Source organism: Lycium ferocissimum, chromosome 10 (assembly GCF_029784015.1).
Source record: "Lycium ferocissimum isolate CSIRO_LF1 chromosome 10, AGI_CSIRO_Lferr_CH_V1, whole genome shotgun sequence".
Taxonomy (NCBI): Eukaryota; Viridiplantae; Streptophyta; class Magnoliopsida; order Solanales; family Solanaceae; genus Lycium; species Lycium ferocissimum.
Window position 1 is genome coordinate 61,297,654 of NC_081351.1, and position 15,755 is coordinate 61,313,408.

A 15,755-nucleotide genomic window follows, 5' to 3' on the forward strand; every position below is an offset into this window, starting at 1 on the left:
ATTAAACTTCTTAACATTTGTTATGAATATGACAATTGCGAAAAGTTTATAGGTAATTCTATAAATTAAGCAATTTTTTCTCTCATCATGATAAAATTATTTATATTACAAGTTTTCGTAACAAGTGACATTGACAATTTGACATCAGCTCCCATAAAATTTGTTTTAATTAATTTACAGAGTAAATTTCATGAGTGGTCATCTAGCTTTGTGGCTATTAAGCAAATGTCACTATTCCTTTTTTTGTTGCATAAAAAATATTTAATTTTGATCGGATTTGATAAAAATCCTACCTGAAATGTGAGAAAATAACAAAAATATCCCATATGGTTGAGGGTAGGTTCAAAATGATCAGTTAAGTATGTTTTTGAGCAGTTTTGATCTTTTAAATTTGCCAAAAATGAAAATTTACTCCCGCCCCTATTATCCTCTCTCAAATGTCAAAATTTCTTAGCGAGCTTAATTCGGTATCTATTGCCTAAAGAACTAACAAATTCCTCTCAAAAAACATCAATACATACATTGGAATTGGTGATGTGAAATCTAAATAGGGTATTGTACCTTGCGTTTAGAATACACACAATGCACACTGCTGCGGCAGAAAATATTTTAAAGCGGCCATTATTGTCGTTCACATGCATTTACACAATGTTTGAACAATAATCAAATAAATATACTTACCTAGTATTATGTCAAATTGTCAATTAAATAAATCAACTTACTTAGCATGGTCAAAACCAGCAATTATTTTCCATTTGAACACGGTCGTACTCCACCGGCATTTACCGGTCAACTTCAAACTCCTAGGTGAAAAAAAAATACCCCACGCCCCCTCTCCCCTGTCCTCCCTAATAAATAAAGTGCCGAAACAAACAAAAAAGTCTCTTCACTCTTCAAACCAAAAACATAAAGCCTATACAAAAAGTCTATTTCTCTCTCTCTCTCTCTCTCTCACTGCCTTTTGTTGTACAGTGTAACAAGACTAGAGTTTTGAGCAAAGAGATAAAAATAAACCACAAATGAAGAAGAATCTATGCTTTTGATCAAGTCCATGGATGAGAAGGAAAACAACAATCTTAAACCAGAAACAAGTACAGCCTTATTCTCCGATCATCAGATTCCGGCGAGTAATAGTAATTATTCGTTATCAAGCATCTTTGATATGCCACCATGTGAAACAGAAAAGGGTTCTTCTTTAAGTTTAATAGAAACCATGTTTGCTTCTCATGATCAAATTACTACTTCTATATTCGATTTGCTTCAATCTTCACCACCACCACCACCACCACCACAACCCTTATTGATTAATCCATCTCAAGCACATGTAGCCAAGATTCCATCTGAGAATATTGTAAATACTCCTAATTCGTCGTCCATTTCTACGTCATCAAATGAAGCTGCACCTAATGATGATCAACAGAAGACTAAAACAGTAGAACAACAACCTGATGATCATCAAGACAAGAATAAGAAACAGTGAGCCTTAATTAAATTTTGCATCTTTATGGATAAAGACAGTCTTTTTTATGTATTTTATAATAAAAGTTTTTTTTATGCATTAGTCAACAAAATATCCAGGAAGATCTTGGTTTAATGGGGTTTTTTTGTTTTTTACGCAAATGATAATCTGATTATTTGCAAATTAAATTGGGAAAAAAGAATTAATGATTGGTACTGTTTTTGGTGGACTTAATTAGGTTAAAGCCGAAAAAGAAGAAGCAAAAGAGGGAAAGAGAACCAAGATTTGCGTTCATGACGAAGAGTGAAATTGATCATTTGGATGATGGTTTTAGATGGAGAAAGTATGGTCAAAAAGCAGTGAAAAACAGCCCCTTTCCCAGGTATATATTCACACCTACACGCAAACACACGTTTACACACACAACTGCATAGACATAGTAATTACTAATGGTCTTGAATAAATGCTTGTTTATCTCTTAATTAGCTAGCTACAATCTTTATTTCCTCCAGTTCTTTTATAATCATAATGGAATACCTTTCTTGCTTTCTTACTGTTTCAACTTTTTATACCATTTCTGTTCTTGAAATGACATGCAAAATTTTGTGATGAAGGAGCTACTATCGTTGCACCACTCCAACATGTGGTGTGAAGAAGAGAGTGGAAAGGTCATCTGAAGATCCTTCGATAGTTGTTACAACTTATGAAGGTACTCACACACATCCATGCCCAATTACACCACGTGGCAGCATCGGCATTCTGCCAGAAACCACCGGGTACGGTGGCTCAATTGGTGGTGTTGGTAGTACTTCCTCTTTGTTTTTCCCGCAATTTCATTATCAAGTGCAACAACAACAACAACAATCGACCTATTTTCAGACACCAACATTACCTATAAACTTTACTAGTACTACTAGTGATTCCTCCTTGTTTTCGACTACTAATTCATCCCAAGAGAGAATGTTTTCGCCTTCTACGTCTTCTTCTTCCTCTTTGGCTAGAGATCACGGGCTTCTGCAGGATATGGTGCCATCACAAATGAGGAGAGATCCAAAAGAAGATCAGTAGGAACTAAAAAGGGCTTTTTCTTTATGATCAATTGGTATGTTATTTTTCTGAACTGGTGACTAATGATAAGGTTATGATCTTTAGATATGAAACCCCTCAAATTAATTATTAGAGACTTTTCCCCTGATTAATTATTATTATTGTACAAAGACTAGCTTTTCAGCTTATTAATTAACCATAGCAATTAAGTTCTTTTCATTTATGGGGTTAGCTCTTTCATGTAGCAGGATTCTTTGTACTTAATTACTAATATTTCATATTTTTGAAGATTCTGGCCCTTTATCTTTAATTTGTATTCTCTTATCTTGTGCCTCTCTTCTTCATGTAGTTTTCTTTTTTTCGGGCAGGGGTTAATTTCTGTAGCCTTAAAATTACTGAATTGCATGCATGTATATTTGTTCTTGACATCAGCGGAATATATTGTCCAGACATTTAGGGTTTTCTCATTGAGTTAATTTGTCAAGGAAGCCTCAAAGCTAGCTGGTTCGATCGATCGGAATATATACAAAAGCAGGGTAAGAACCCAAAACAACTATGACAGATTTGCTTTATTTGAAACTTCCCCTCTTTTCTTCTTGGATGAAACTCTTCTCTCTATATCTTTTTAACTTTAACCTCTCGCTGGAAAAAATAAGAGATAATTGAAACCCCATATTGTTCCTACTAAAAGTCACTATTTTCCGAGTGGAAAATGTTCGGTGACTATTCCCACAGATATTTTGATTGAATCACTAAGAAGAAAAAATAGTAGTGTTTTCGCACAGAAAAATTAGGAAGTTTCTTAACGTTTCAATGGGAACCTGTTCCCATCATGTGTTTTCCTAGTGAGCTGATTCAGTGGAAATAAGGTGGAAAATCATGTTTTATAGCCAAATTTTCTACTGAATGTCGGTGGGGAAAACCTGAATTTCTAGTAGTGCCATTTCTTATTATCTAATAGTCACTCCAATCAAATGTTATACTGATGACCATATGAAATAAGAAATTATAGTAGATGTTCTCTTATCTAAGGGTATCGATTTCTAACTCTCCACTAAGGTAGCCACCAAGATATGGCTTTAATTAACTTTTTCCTATATATAATCTTAAGGTAATTGCGATTACTAACTTTTGAGCTAGTGTATTTTTTCTTTTTCTGTATAACCAGCTGGTATTCGGTACCCACTGACTCGACTAATCCAAATTCACAGCCACGTAAAGCCCATTGAAGGAGAGAAACATTCACTGCCAGAGGTTTCTACATTCTTAGAGCTCGAATACGGGACCTCTAATTAAGGGTGGACGGGCCTCATCCCACATTCCCACCACACCTAGAAGTAAAGTTGTTATCTTGATCAACTCTATGTATAGCCTTGTACTAGAGCAGCTATATGATATAGTATCAATTAACTTGAACTTCCATTGTACCATGGATCATGTTTCATCACTTCATTATTTAGTGAAGCATTGTAGCTAGCTCAAAAATGATAGTGATGACGGTGGGTTTGCTGGCTCAGTGTTCCATTTTAAGCTAAATCTCAAGGAGCTTTCATCACTAGGAGGGCAAAGGAAAGGATGTATATGATGATCACTAGGAGCATGGCGTCAGATCTTGTTAAAGATTTTTAATTAATGCATAGTTCAAGTACTGGAGTTGGACAGCCATGTCCACATGACAGTCTTTTTGCTCGAAATGTCCACTTCAATTCAATACCATAGGCTAGTTCAGGCCAAACATCATTTCTTGCCTACACTATTCTGATTCCAACTTTGATGCTTAACCGTTCACCAAACTCTTCCTTATATTAATCTCTCCACACGTTCTACTTCCTCTTCCCCATCCTTCCATATTAATTACTACTATATACTTCCCTATATCCAGCAATCTATTTCCAGGCATATATATATATGTTACATGGTGATTCTTCAATTCCCCTTCACGAGATTCTTTTTTATTCATACATATACATATTTGTACAAAATTCTGAGCACGCTCCTATTTTTGTCAGGTCATGTGTTGTGACAAGATCGGGGCAGGGTTTTAGAGGAGAAAACATCATATAATTCATCAATGCCGGATCAGATGAAAATAATTAAACAAAAAATGACTAATTAATGCTGTTATACTTAGTTACATGTAATTTCAATATTTTTTTAACTTTAAAATCTTAAAAGCTAGCACATGATCAGAAATGTTCTCTTTTTGGGAAGGATGTAAAAAGAACCTTTTAGAGAAAGAACTTTCCCATACTAAGGATGTAAAAAGAACCTTTTAGAGAAAGAAGTTTCACATACTTAACGCAATGTTTGTTTAGAGATATGTATATAAGTATATTGCAGATCTTTCATCACTTTTGTGTGATCGAGGTCAAATAAGCTGTGAGTATGCGAATTAATTAACGTTGGCAAATTTGCGCCTCATTAGTCAAATATTGAATTAAAAATACACACAACACCTGCATAGTGCTTTTAATTAATTCCAAAATTAAATTGATTTCTGTCATCTTTAATAGTATATATTTGCATGTTTCATTTTGATTCAAAACTTTTGAATGAATCCAAAAGAACAAAAGCTAAAAAAGCATCGCCATTTTTATTCCTGTATTATTTGTATAGTTTAAAATTGAAGCTTTCCAATTAACCAAAAGTTTGAAACAGCTTAACTGTCGTAATCGAGCTTCATTCGTCTTGTTGACGCAATTTCACATATTAATGCATGAGCTTATCTCTAACTTGATGTACTCTCTCCTTTTAGTTTACCTTAAACTTTTCGATGTACTCAAGGATTTATGTGTGTTTGGTACGTTTCTCGGGAATATTTTCTGTGCTTGATAAATTGTTTCTACATCATTTTCAGTGTTGGTCGGGTATTAGGTAGGTAACTTCAATTAATAATAGAATCTGGAAGATGATCAAGTATGGAAGTGGTCTTATTTGAATGTAAGTTTGACAAAGTTAATGCTTCGTTTAATCAAGTGAATTGACATGGATCAAGAATTAAAATATATAGTTCTAGAGGAAATTATTTAAATGAACATTCTATGTATGTGTTACCGAACACACCCGATTGTATTTTAAGAGAAACACACAGGTTTGTAGCATTTCCAGGAACTATTTGCTTGAGTCAAAATTAAGCAGCTAGCTACTTTAATTTCTTTTTCTTCATAAGGAAATCGGTGATCTTAATTACAGCCAAACAAAAATAACATGATGAATGCGATGGAATCGTACTTAAAGCTGGAGAATTCTACAGAAGGAATCAGAATTCAACAAAAATAATTGGATTTCACTGTAAAGGGACGTGAATTTTCAAATATTCTCTGCAAGACACTACATTGAAATATTCATCGTAGCTGGATATTAATGTATTTTTGCCAATTTATTATTCTTATATCACGTTAGTGGTATTTCCCTGTACCTATATTTCATTATTTAGCCCATAGTTTTTCCCGGATTGGCGATAAGAATGCGTGGAAAAAGGGTCAAGAATGAAAGTTTGCTGAAACTTCTTAATACCTATCCGTATAAAATATACAAATTAGTCAAAAGTAGATCCCTTTAAAATGACTTATAGGAAAGAAGATCATAAAGTGAAGATTTCATGAAATTATTTGACGATAAAAACAAAATACTCACGTATTCATGGTGAATTCTTATACAAGAAACCTCTCTACGGCATTTACATCACTTGAGTAAAGTGATTATACAAAATTAACAAATGATTTATAAAACTTTTTCAGCATAACCAATGAAGATAGGCCAGTTAGCTATCGTTAAGGTTGTATTTTAGGGTGTGTTCGGTATGAAGGAAAATATTTTGTTGGAAAATGTTTTTTAGGAAAATAAATGGGTTTCTTACGTACTTTCTTGTGTTTGCTACGTAAACCAAAAATATTATTCTAAACGCATTTTTATACAATCTAGACAAATACTATGGGAGATGGGGGTGTGGGGTAGTGGGGATGGGGCTAGAGGGGTGGGTATGAGGTATGTCGAAGGGTCGGAGGACTGCAGAACTTTCTTTCCCTACTTTTTCTAAGAAAATCATTTTTAAGTAACGTGTTTTCCAAAAATATTGACCAACCAAATATGGAAACACACCGTTAGTAGTAAGGAATTGAGGTCTTGGACAATAAAATCCGAAACAGCCCAGTAACGCTATTCATTTTTTTGCGCGGATTGCCCTTCTTTTGGGGTGGTCTTTTAATTTTGCCCCTCAAATTTGTGGTCTTTAAATTTTGCCTCTCATATTTGTGGTCTTTAAGTTGTGCCCTTCGCTTGGAAAGGTGGGCGAATACGTGAAGTTACGGGTTCGAACCCCACTCAAGCATAAAATAAAAAATAATTTCGCAAGGCAGATCGGGGAGGAGTGTATGCGGATCCGGCATACAATCTTTAAGGAAAAGCTAAAGTTATGCGGATCCCAAGCATAACTAAAAGTCTGCCCCATAAGGCGAAATTTTCCTAAGACATAGTTTAGTTATGCCTTATGGGCGAATTTTAGTTAAGGCATAACAAAATTATGCCCCATAAGGCAAGAACTTTCCTTAAGGCATAGACTTTGCCTTATAAGGCAAAGTTTAAGTTATGCCTTGTAAGGAAAAGTTTCGCCTTATGGGTATACTTTTAGTTATGTCTTTGGGGCATACTTTTTAGTTAAGGCATAACTAAAAGTTTACCTTGAAAAGTAAATATATATATATATATATATATATATATATATATATATATGCCTCGAAGACAAAGTACGCGTTTTTTTTCCAAGCAGGACTTTTAGTTATGTTTAACTAAAAGTACGCCGGAGGGGGGGCATAGCAAAATTTAAACCTTTTATAAGGCAAACTTTTAGTTATGCCTTAAAAAACTTACGCCTTATGGGGCATACTTTTAGTTATGTTTTATGGGGCACACTTTTAGTTAAGCATTACTAAAAGTTTACCTTGAAAAGTTAAAAAAAAATATATATATATATCTTCAGCGAAGTACGCCCCCTCCGTGACTTTTAGTTATGTTTAACTAAAAGTTTTGGGAGGGATATAAATTTAAACTATAACTTTGCAAATTTTTTTAAAATTTTTGACTGAGAGGGGTTCGAACCCGAAACCTATGGGTTTTAGCCGAAGGGCAAAATTTAAAGACCACAAATATGAGGGGCAAAATTTAAATACCACCCCAAAAGAAGGACAATTCTGCAAATTGCCCAACGCTATTTGGGTTAAACTTGTGTTATAGCCCAGCTGAAAAATCTAATTGGGCCATAGTAGACAAAGTAGAATAACCCCATTGGGCTTTTGTGGAATGTACAATTTGCAGGATTGCTCTTCGCTGGAGGTGGTCTTTAATTTTTACCCCTCAAAATGGTGGTCTTTAAATTCTGCCTGTATTCATGCAAATTCTACCTTAAAGCTTAAATAGGCAGAATTTTGTAACATTTGCCTCGTGAAAATTCTGCCCTGTAATTTTTTTTTACTGAGTTGAAGTTTGAACCTATAACATCACATCAGGGTGTTAGGCGAGGGCAATACTTAAAAGACCACCAATTTGAAGGCAAAAATTAAAGACTCTACCCAAATGAAGGGCAATCCGCGCAAAAAAAAGATGTATTTAGGATTTGGTCCAATGTCTCTACCTCTGAGAAATACATTGTTTCCGGTGGCCAGCTACCTTCTCTCCACAATCGCCGAGGTCAGTTTCACCACTACGGAAATTATTTTGTTTCTTTCTTTATCTTCTTCAAACTCTTACTTTTCGCTGTATAAACTTGACCTCAAAGTTTGTTTTTCCGACATTCTACTTTAAATGCTCTCGTCTCAACTCTAGATCATATTAGAAATGGGTTTAGTTTATGATTTTGTGTTGTGTGATTATTCTTCTAGTTAACATACTTTTACAATTCAAGGTAGGGGTAAGGTGTGTACACACACTACCCTCCCCAGACTCCACTTATGGGATTACACTGGGTTTTTGTTGTAATTCAGATTGAAGTTTCAATGGTAAAAATGGAGAGATATTTTCATAAAGTACCAAAAACAACTTCCACGTCTCAAAATCAACCTAATGAGTCTATTATAAAAAGGGATGTTTACATTGTATAGCTTCCCACCAAAATAGTAGCCAACAAATGTAATATTTTTGTACACTAATGAAGATACTCCCTCCGTTTCAATTTGTTTGGCTGGTTTTGTCTTGGCATGGAGTTTAAGAAAGTAAAGAAGGCTTTTGAATCTTGTGGTATTAAAACTAAAGATATGTAGAATGTACCAAAATGTCCTTTAATCTTGTGGTTTTAAACATGTCATGTGAAAAGTTGAATTAAAGAGTTGCCAAAAAGGAAAGAGGCATTCTTTTTGAAACGGCGTAAAGGGCAAAGTAAGATAAAAAAATTGAAACGAAGGGAGTACATATTTTGTACATAATAGTGTATATTTTTTGTATATTTGGCTAGCGATGTAATTATTTTTTGCCGACCGGCCGAATATGTAACTTTCCCTTATAAGAAAACATTTCAAGAAGTGAAAACTCGTAGAGTACAATTGTAATAATATACTTGAGTTATGCTTTCACCAGTAGAATTTTCTTTTGTTGACTTGTTTATATTAGTTTTACTTTATATGATTGCTAGTTATATTACAAGTATTTTTTTTTATTTAGCTAAATATTACGCAGTTTGATTTTAAAATTACGGTGAAGGCATTCATCGAATTTTTTATTTACTTCTTCAAAGTGTGAACACCCTCAACGAATTCCACCTTCACCACTGCTTGGAAGTATTTGTTACATAATTTATTTATTTTTTTGGTTACATAATAATTTGAATCAATCAATTGAGTGCGTTTCAAGCTAGAGTCGGCTAACTGATGAGATTGAATGGTTTATCAAAATAAAGAATTCTCTAAGATATAGTGGTTTTACGTTATTGTAGGCAAGATGAAGCTTATTCGGGGTGTCTTATGGACTGCCAATGCTTGCCTATCTCGTTCTTCTCGATATCATCCTCAAGTTTTCAGGACCTTTTCTGCCCTTCCAAATTTTGGTAGGTACTATTTATTCGATTCTCTCTCAAAATTCCATAACTGTCATGCCAAGTTGCAATTTTTATAACTACAAATGTGCGAGTTTCGGTTTTCTTGAGTTTATTTTGAATCCTATCATTGTTGTTCAGCGATTTTCTATGGGCCCAATTTGCTTTTCGTGCTTGCGAAGCTAAAAGCTTTTGCTTTAATTACACACTGAAGTTCTTACACACTTTTTGGTTTTAAAATCTGGTTTGGATACTAGTTTTATTTTTTTTAAATGCAAAAAGATAAAAACTTTTAATTGATGTTCAGAATGAAGTATTGCTTGCTAGTCTACATAGTTATAGGACAATGCATTTTTGCAGATTGAATATAATGTGAAGAGGGAAGCTTCTCCGATGTGACCTCCTTTTTCCATTCACTGATAATTTTAGGAGTTGATGGAAACGACAACTTCTTTTTTTTTTCCGACTCAAAACTACACCCCCTGATATTCTTATTAATCTGGTGGCCCACATCAAGATCCATCTTTGAGAAAATAACAAAAACCATGGAAAATCTGGTAACGCTGATGTTAGTACTATTGGTTTTTGGCACCAATCTACTACTGATAAAATTTAGAATCGGTCATGACTTGTAGCAGATATTTGTACCAAGAATGCAAACCTTTTTTCCCAATTAGCATCAAAATCCCAAGTTGCTCCAAATGGGCAAAGTATTTCTTCCATTAAATCAAGATTAGGTGTTTTAATAGATTTCTGGGTTACCTCATCATCGACATCACAAAGGTTGTACAACTTGTTGATCATTGCCGCTAAATAGTCGATAGTCATCCTTCTTTACAATGGATTCATTGGTGCTTTTACTAGGTTATTGTAAAATTCCATCACCAATTCTCTGGTTGTTTTGTAAAATCCTTCCACTTATGGTGCTTATTGATTTTGTTGATGAAGACATCTTATATGTCATCTTTGGAGTTGAAGTCCATCCCCTTTTCATCGAGTGAGGATTTTTTTTGTTTAAAACCATTTATCACCAATAACAAAGGATGAGGATGACTTAAATCAGTATTTTGGAGAGCAAGAAACGGAAAAAAGCGACGAGGCTCTCTTCACCGAAGCAAGAAATCATTAAGATGTCTTCATCAAAGAAATCATTAAGCACCATCAGTGGAAGGATTTTACAAAACAACCAGAGCATTTTTATGTGGATTTGGTCATGAAATTTTACAATAACCTAATAAAAGCACCAACGAATCCATTGTAAGAGGGATGACTATCGACTATTTAGCGGCAACGATCAACAAGCTACAATCTTCCTGATGTCAATGATGAGGTAACCCGAACATTTAACAAAACTCCTAATCTTGATTTAATGGAAGAAATACTTTGCCCCATTTGGAGCAACTTGGGATTTTGATGCAAATTAACCAAAAAGGTTTGCATTCTTGGTATGAATATCTGCTTTAAGTCAAGACCGATTCTAAATTTTGTTAGTAGTAGATTTGTGCCAGACACTAATAGTACTAACGTTAATCGATTTTCCATGATTTTTGTTATTTTGATGGATCTTAATGTGGGCCCCCGGCTTAATAAGAATATTAGGGGGTGTTATTTTTAGTCGAAGAAGTTGTGGTTTCCGTCAACTTACTAAGAATATAGTAAGTTGTGTTAGCTTGAGGAGGATCCAAGAAGCATGATGATACGGATCTTAAATGCTGAAGTAACAAGATAGACACTGGCCACACTGTTCCTTTTGAAAATCGTCTGCCTTTCATGTTGGACAATCCAAACTGAAAGGGCAGTTTGGCACATTCTACATATCTTTAATTTAAGACCACAAGTTTCAAAAGTTTTATTTACTTTCTTAAACTCCGTGCCAAGTCAAAACCAAACAAACTAATTGAAACGGAGGGAGTACTTTTTTATTGTGGAATTATGTGCTTCTTCATCATTGTTCATCATCAACTTTTTCATGTATATCCATTTTCTCTTTTATCTACACCCCTGGTAATGGACGCAACTTTCCTTGTCACTACACAGCCGCTGACGATAAGCAAAGCACCAACTTATTTGAGTCTGCTGAAGACTTTCAAAGATGAATATTCAGTGATAGTACGGGAAACAGGCCAAGTTCAAACTCCTTTTTCAGAAAGCTTGATAGGGCTGAAAAGTCCTATGATAGATCTGGTCCGGGATCCACGTTCAGTTCTGGGAACAGATCTAGTTTACTGGATGGTCTGGTGAAAGTTTTGATACATTATCAGATGGGATGGATAGTAAGTTGAAGGAATCAGCCAGATATTTTGAGTGTGATCCTGATGAAGTAGAGAAAGATGATTATGCTTACACAGCAGATATGGCCTTTTGGCCTGGGAATACTTATGAAATCAAGGTATGAGTAATGAGGTAGCATTTCTTGCATGCTTTTAGCATCTTGAGTATCATTGCCATATGAGGATATGTCTCATTGTGGTTTTTGTATAACTTGCACCCATTGACCTTTCAACAGTTTATATCAAACATTTAGATGTTTGGGCTGTGCTAGAATTGTATACTCAAAGTGCTTATTTCCTAGTACACCTTGTTTTCAAGCTTCGTTCTCTGTGGCAAGAGCAAAATTATGGATGGTTAATTTGTCACCATAACTCAACCTGTCCTCTTTTGCGCTTTTTTCTCTATGGTGCTGTCATGTCCACCTCTAAGCTTTTCATTATTATCTGCAAGATCTTGATCTTAGAAAACCAGGAGTTCGCAAGCCCTTTAAAAGGGATGAATTCGAAACTACGACAGAGGAAGTTCTGCGCAAAGCTGATTTCAGGGTTGGTATTCTTGGTTCTGCATCATTTTGACCATCTGTCTTTAAAATGCAACGACGACATACCCAGTGTAATCCCACAAGTGGGGTCTGGGGAGGTTGCTGTGTACGCAGCCTTACCCTACCTTGTGTAGTTAGAGAGGCTGTTTCCGATAGACCCTCGGCTCAAATAACGCATATCAAAAGTCAAGTATGTAAAGTAAATACAGTAGTGAAGAAGCCAGTCTGGAAACAGTGAAGAAGATAACAGTAGCAACAACCAATAATACGATAAACGAAGTAAATGAAACCACATGTAATAATAAAATCGAAGAATAAGATAGAGGAGAGTAATGATAACAATACTGATAAGGAAACTAGACAACGCTCGACTACCTACTAACCTTCTACCCTAATCCTTGATCTCCATATCTTCGTATCTAGGGTCATGTATGTCTTTAAAGTGTATTCGTAATATCTGCATGTGGAAACACCCTCAAGCACGTAGATTGCTTATTTGATATACTTAGCCTCAAGTTTATCTGCTGATCAGTTTATTGTTACTGAATAACACAGTCCAAGTACTGGAATGTTGCTTACAAACATACAGGTGTCTTCCTCCTGAGAATTGCCTTGTAATTATGGCCTAACGGAGTTATCTTATTTATATGTTTAACAAATTTTCAATCCAGAATGTGAGGTTCCTAGCTAACTTCATAACGGAGGCCGGAATTCTCAACAAGAGAAGCAAGGTTAGTAATCAAATCCATCGACTAATTTTGGTGACTGAATACGGGAAATGTTTCTTATGATTTCTGTTGTGGTCATTTATAGACTGGAATTAGTGCCAAGGCTCAAAGAAAGATTGCCAGGGGGATCAAAACTGCTAGAGCTTTCGGTCTGATGCCGTTCACCACTATGGGAACAAAGCAGTTTGTATTTGGTAGAACAATGGAGGACCTTGACGCAGATTATGAATATGAGATGTACGACCCCAATTTTGTCGACACAGAAGTTGGTCGGGAACCTCTTTAAGATGCTAGTACTAGTTACTATTTGTTTTAATTGACCATGGTTTGTCCTTGAGGACGTGTATGTATTCTCAGTTATGGCGATGAAAAGATGCTCTAGCTGAGATTTTGTTTCAAATTACATATTGCTTCAATGGACTGCCCTACATAATACACATAGGTTTCATTGTATATCAATGATTTAGCTGTTGGAGCTTTCTTTAGTTGTTGTCTTTTGGACATTTTCGTAAACCTATTGGCTCCAAAATGTAGTTCCGATAAGTTGCATAAACAACTAAATAATGAATATCAAATCATTTAGTTTAGCAATCACATGTTGCAATTGCGATAGGATGCCCTAATTTCATCCTTTCTCCCAAGAAGATGAAGATCCAGTTGCCCAAAATATGAGAGCTGGAACTAACCTCATGTAGAGCAGGTGGTATTAGGTGGATTGTTATACACCATGGGACCTCTCATGTGATGTTCATTTTCCAATTTGACTCATTAGCCTTAGACTATGTCTTCCTCTCAACTGCTCTTCCTTTTTCTGTTTGCACTTTGCAGTTAGCATTTCCTCTATTTAAGGCCTCAACTTTCAGTATTAACTTCAAAAACCACAACTTCCAATCGAATTTTCTCATCAAGCTGCTATAAAACCCAAAGAAAAAATTGAATGGCTCCCTTTCTAGCTTCTTTCTGCATAATGGTACTGAGCTTTTCAGTAACATTTGCAAGCGGAAATATTGTTGCCAACAAGTCGGAGGAAACATGCATTGATGCATCCATCGTGTTAAGTTTTGGTTTGTATCAAAACAGCTGCCCAGAAGCTGAAGCTATCATTTTTTCATGGGTGGAAAGTGCAGTGTCCCCAGACCCCAGAATGGCTGCTTCTTTGCTTCGTCTTCATTTCCACGATTGTTTCGTTAATGCAAGTCACACATTTTTTATTTTATTTTGTGTATATTTTTTATGTTCAATAATTATGTAAAAGTGTTTCAGGGATGTGACGCATCAGTACTGCTGGACGATACCCCTAATTTTACCGGAGAGAAAACAGCTGCACCAAACCTGAACTCATTAAGGGGTTTTGAAGTGATTGATTCCATCAAAGCTGATCTAGAATATGCTTGTCCCCAGACTGTATCTTGTGCTGATATTCTTGCTATTGCTGCTAGAGATTCTGTTGTCCTGGTATATATATCCTGTTAAAATGATTCAGTTACAATATTGGAATTTTCTACTAATGCATGCATGTATATATATTGCAGTCAGGAGGTTTGGGGTGGCAAGTGCAAATGGGGAGAAAGGATAGTTTAACAGCTAGCAAAACAGCAGCAAATAACAACATCCCTGGACCAAACTCTAATGTAGCCACTCTTGTTTCCAACTTCGAAAATCTTGGTCTTTCTCTTCAAGACATGGTCACTCTCTCTGGTAAATTTTACACAAGCCATTGGTAATTGTTTTTCTTTTTGTTAATTAAGATATTTCGCTAATGTAAGAGTAATTAACGATATTGAAGGTGCACATACAATTGGGAAGGCTAGATGTGCTACATTTAACTCCAGGCTAAATGGGGGTAACAATCCAGACATGAACTTGGATTTCTTGCAGTCACTGCAACAACTATGCTCAGTTAACACTACACTAGCAAATCTTGATGACATGTCCCCATCAACATTCGACAATCAGTACTACGTTAATCTTCTCTCAGGAAAAGGCTTGCTTGTCTCTGACCAAGTCCTAGCAACTGGAGATGACAATACTAGAGAAATTGTGCAGAATTATGTGGACGATCCATCTGCCTTTCTTGAGGATTTTAAGAACTCCATGCTCAAAATGGGAAGCTTAGCACCACCAACTGGAACAAAAGGCGAAATCCGTGTTAATTGTAGGGTCGTTAATCAATTTAATTATTAGGGAAAAAAAACGTTCTTATTAGACTACTGTATTAATTAAAGTTGGCAGGTATTAGCCGCAATGGCCAAATTTGTAACGTCCCATTACTATTGATATCATTATATATATGTCATGTGTGTTAATTTCTTCTCTTTAAGCACTATTTTGATTTGTTTTGTATACGGTAAGAACCGGGGTAAGAAGTTATGACCTTCCGACGAGAGGTCAGAGCAAAATAGGCACGTGGACTTCAAAATGTGATGTTGGTTCGAGCTCGGTGATTTGGATGAAACGAAGTCTGAGGGGTCGTTAGGCCGAAGTGATGCTGGTTAGCATAAACACGAGAAATTCGTGATGGGTTGGATGTCTCGCCGCCCATCCCACCGTCTGTTACGCTACAGATGTTGTGCCGCCGTTAATAGCAGTAATTAGTATGTTTTACCATATTTGGGGGGAGCATTAGGGTTTTAACTCTTGTACTATAAATAGAGGTAAACCCTCTCATTAGGAGGCATCGGATTTTAC

General features: G+C 35.6%; 3 protein-coding genes across 5 annotated transcripts; all 3 read left to right on the forward strand.

Annotated features, from left to right (window-relative positions):
• The first annotated feature begins 867 nt into the window (after positions 1 to 867).
• LOC132034455 (probable WRKY transcription factor 48) lies at positions 868 to 4,704 on the forward strand. Of its 3 annotated transcripts, none has more exons than XM_059424811.1 (4): positions 868 to 1,476; positions 1,698 to 1,841; positions 2,074 to 2,561; positions 3,675 to 4,704. In XM_059424811.1, the coding sequence occupies exons 1-3, from the start codon at positions 1,034 to 1,036 to the stop codon at positions 2,525 to 2,527; spliced, it is 1,041 nt and encodes a 346-aa protein (XP_059280794.1). In that variant the 5' UTR covers positions 868 to 1,033; the 3' UTR covers positions 2,528 to 2,561; positions 3,675 to 4,704. The 3 variants fall into 3 exon arrangements, with proteins under 3 accessions (XP_059280794.1, XP_059280793.1, XP_059280792.1); XM_059424810.1 differs by lacking the exon at positions 3,675 to 4,704 and adding an exon at positions 2,956 to 3,659; XM_059424809.1 differs by lacking the exon at positions 3,675 to 4,704 and having other exon boundaries at positions 2,074 to 2,794.
• Positions 4,705 to 11,534: 6,830 nt separating this feature from the next.
• LOC132035063 (uncharacterized) lies at positions 11,535 to 13,828 on the forward strand. Its single transcript, XM_059425381.1, has 6 exons — positions 11,535 to 11,694; positions 11,789 to 11,916; positions 12,100 to 12,151; positions 12,228 to 12,343; positions 13,011 to 13,070; positions 13,153 to 13,828. Exons 1-6 carry the CDS (start codon positions 11,535 to 11,537, stop codon positions 13,351 to 13,353), a joined length of 717 nt encoding a protein of 238 aa, XP_059281364.1. The 3' UTR covers positions 13,354 to 13,828.
• A 97-nt stretch (positions 13,829 to 13,925) lies between these two features.
• On the forward strand, positions 13,926 to 15,377 carry LOC132034456 (peroxidase 40-like). Its single transcript, XM_059424812.1, has 4 exons — positions 13,926 to 14,259; positions 14,331 to 14,522; positions 14,600 to 14,765; positions 14,854 to 15,377. Exons 1-4 carry the CDS (start codon positions 14,005 to 14,007, stop codon positions 15,249 to 15,251), a joined length of 1,011 nt encoding a protein of 336 aa, XP_059280795.1. The 5' UTR covers positions 13,926 to 14,004; the 3' UTR covers positions 15,252 to 15,377.
• Positions 15,378 to 15,755: the final 378 nt, after the last annotated feature.

Excerpts from the sequence above, each read along its gene's own strand:
- LOC132034455 (XM_059424811.1), top strand. The coding sequence starts at position 1,034 with ATGCTTTTGATCAAGTCCATGGATGAGAAGGAAAACAACAATCTTAAA. Across the intron at positions 1,477-1,697 it reads CAAGACAAGAATAAGAAACA|GTTAAAGCCGAAAAAGAAGA; the intron begins GTGAGCCTTAAT and ends GGACTTAATTAG. Across the intron at positions 1,842-2,073 it reads AAAAACAGCCCCTTTCCCAG|GAGCTACTATCGTTGCACCA; the intron begins GTATATATTCAC and ends TTTGTGATGAAG.
- LOC132035063 (XM_059425381.1), top strand. The coding sequence starts at position 11,535 with ATGGACGCAACTTTCCTTGTCACTACACAGCCGCTGACGATAAGCAAA. Across the intron at positions 11,695-11,788 it reads AAGCTTGATAGGGCTGAAAA|ATGGGATGGATAGTAAGTTG; the intron begins GTCCTATGATAG and ends ATACATTATCAG. Across the intron at positions 12,152-12,227 it reads CAAGAGCAAAATTATGGATG|CTTTTCATTATTATCTGCAA; the intron begins GTTAATTTGTCA and ends TCCACCTCTAAG.
- LOC132034456 (XM_059424812.1), top strand. The coding sequence starts at position 14,005 with ATGGCTCCCTTTCTAGCTTCTTTCTGCATAATGGTACTGAGCTTTTCA. Across the intron at positions 14,523-14,599 it reads CTAGAGATTCTGTTGTCCTG|TCAGGAGGTTTGGGGTGGCA; the intron begins GTATATATATCC and ends TATATATTGCAG. Across the intron at positions 14,766-14,853 it reads AGACATGGTCACTCTCTCTG|GTGCACATACAATTGGGAAG; the intron begins GTAAATTTTACA and ends ACGATATTGAAG.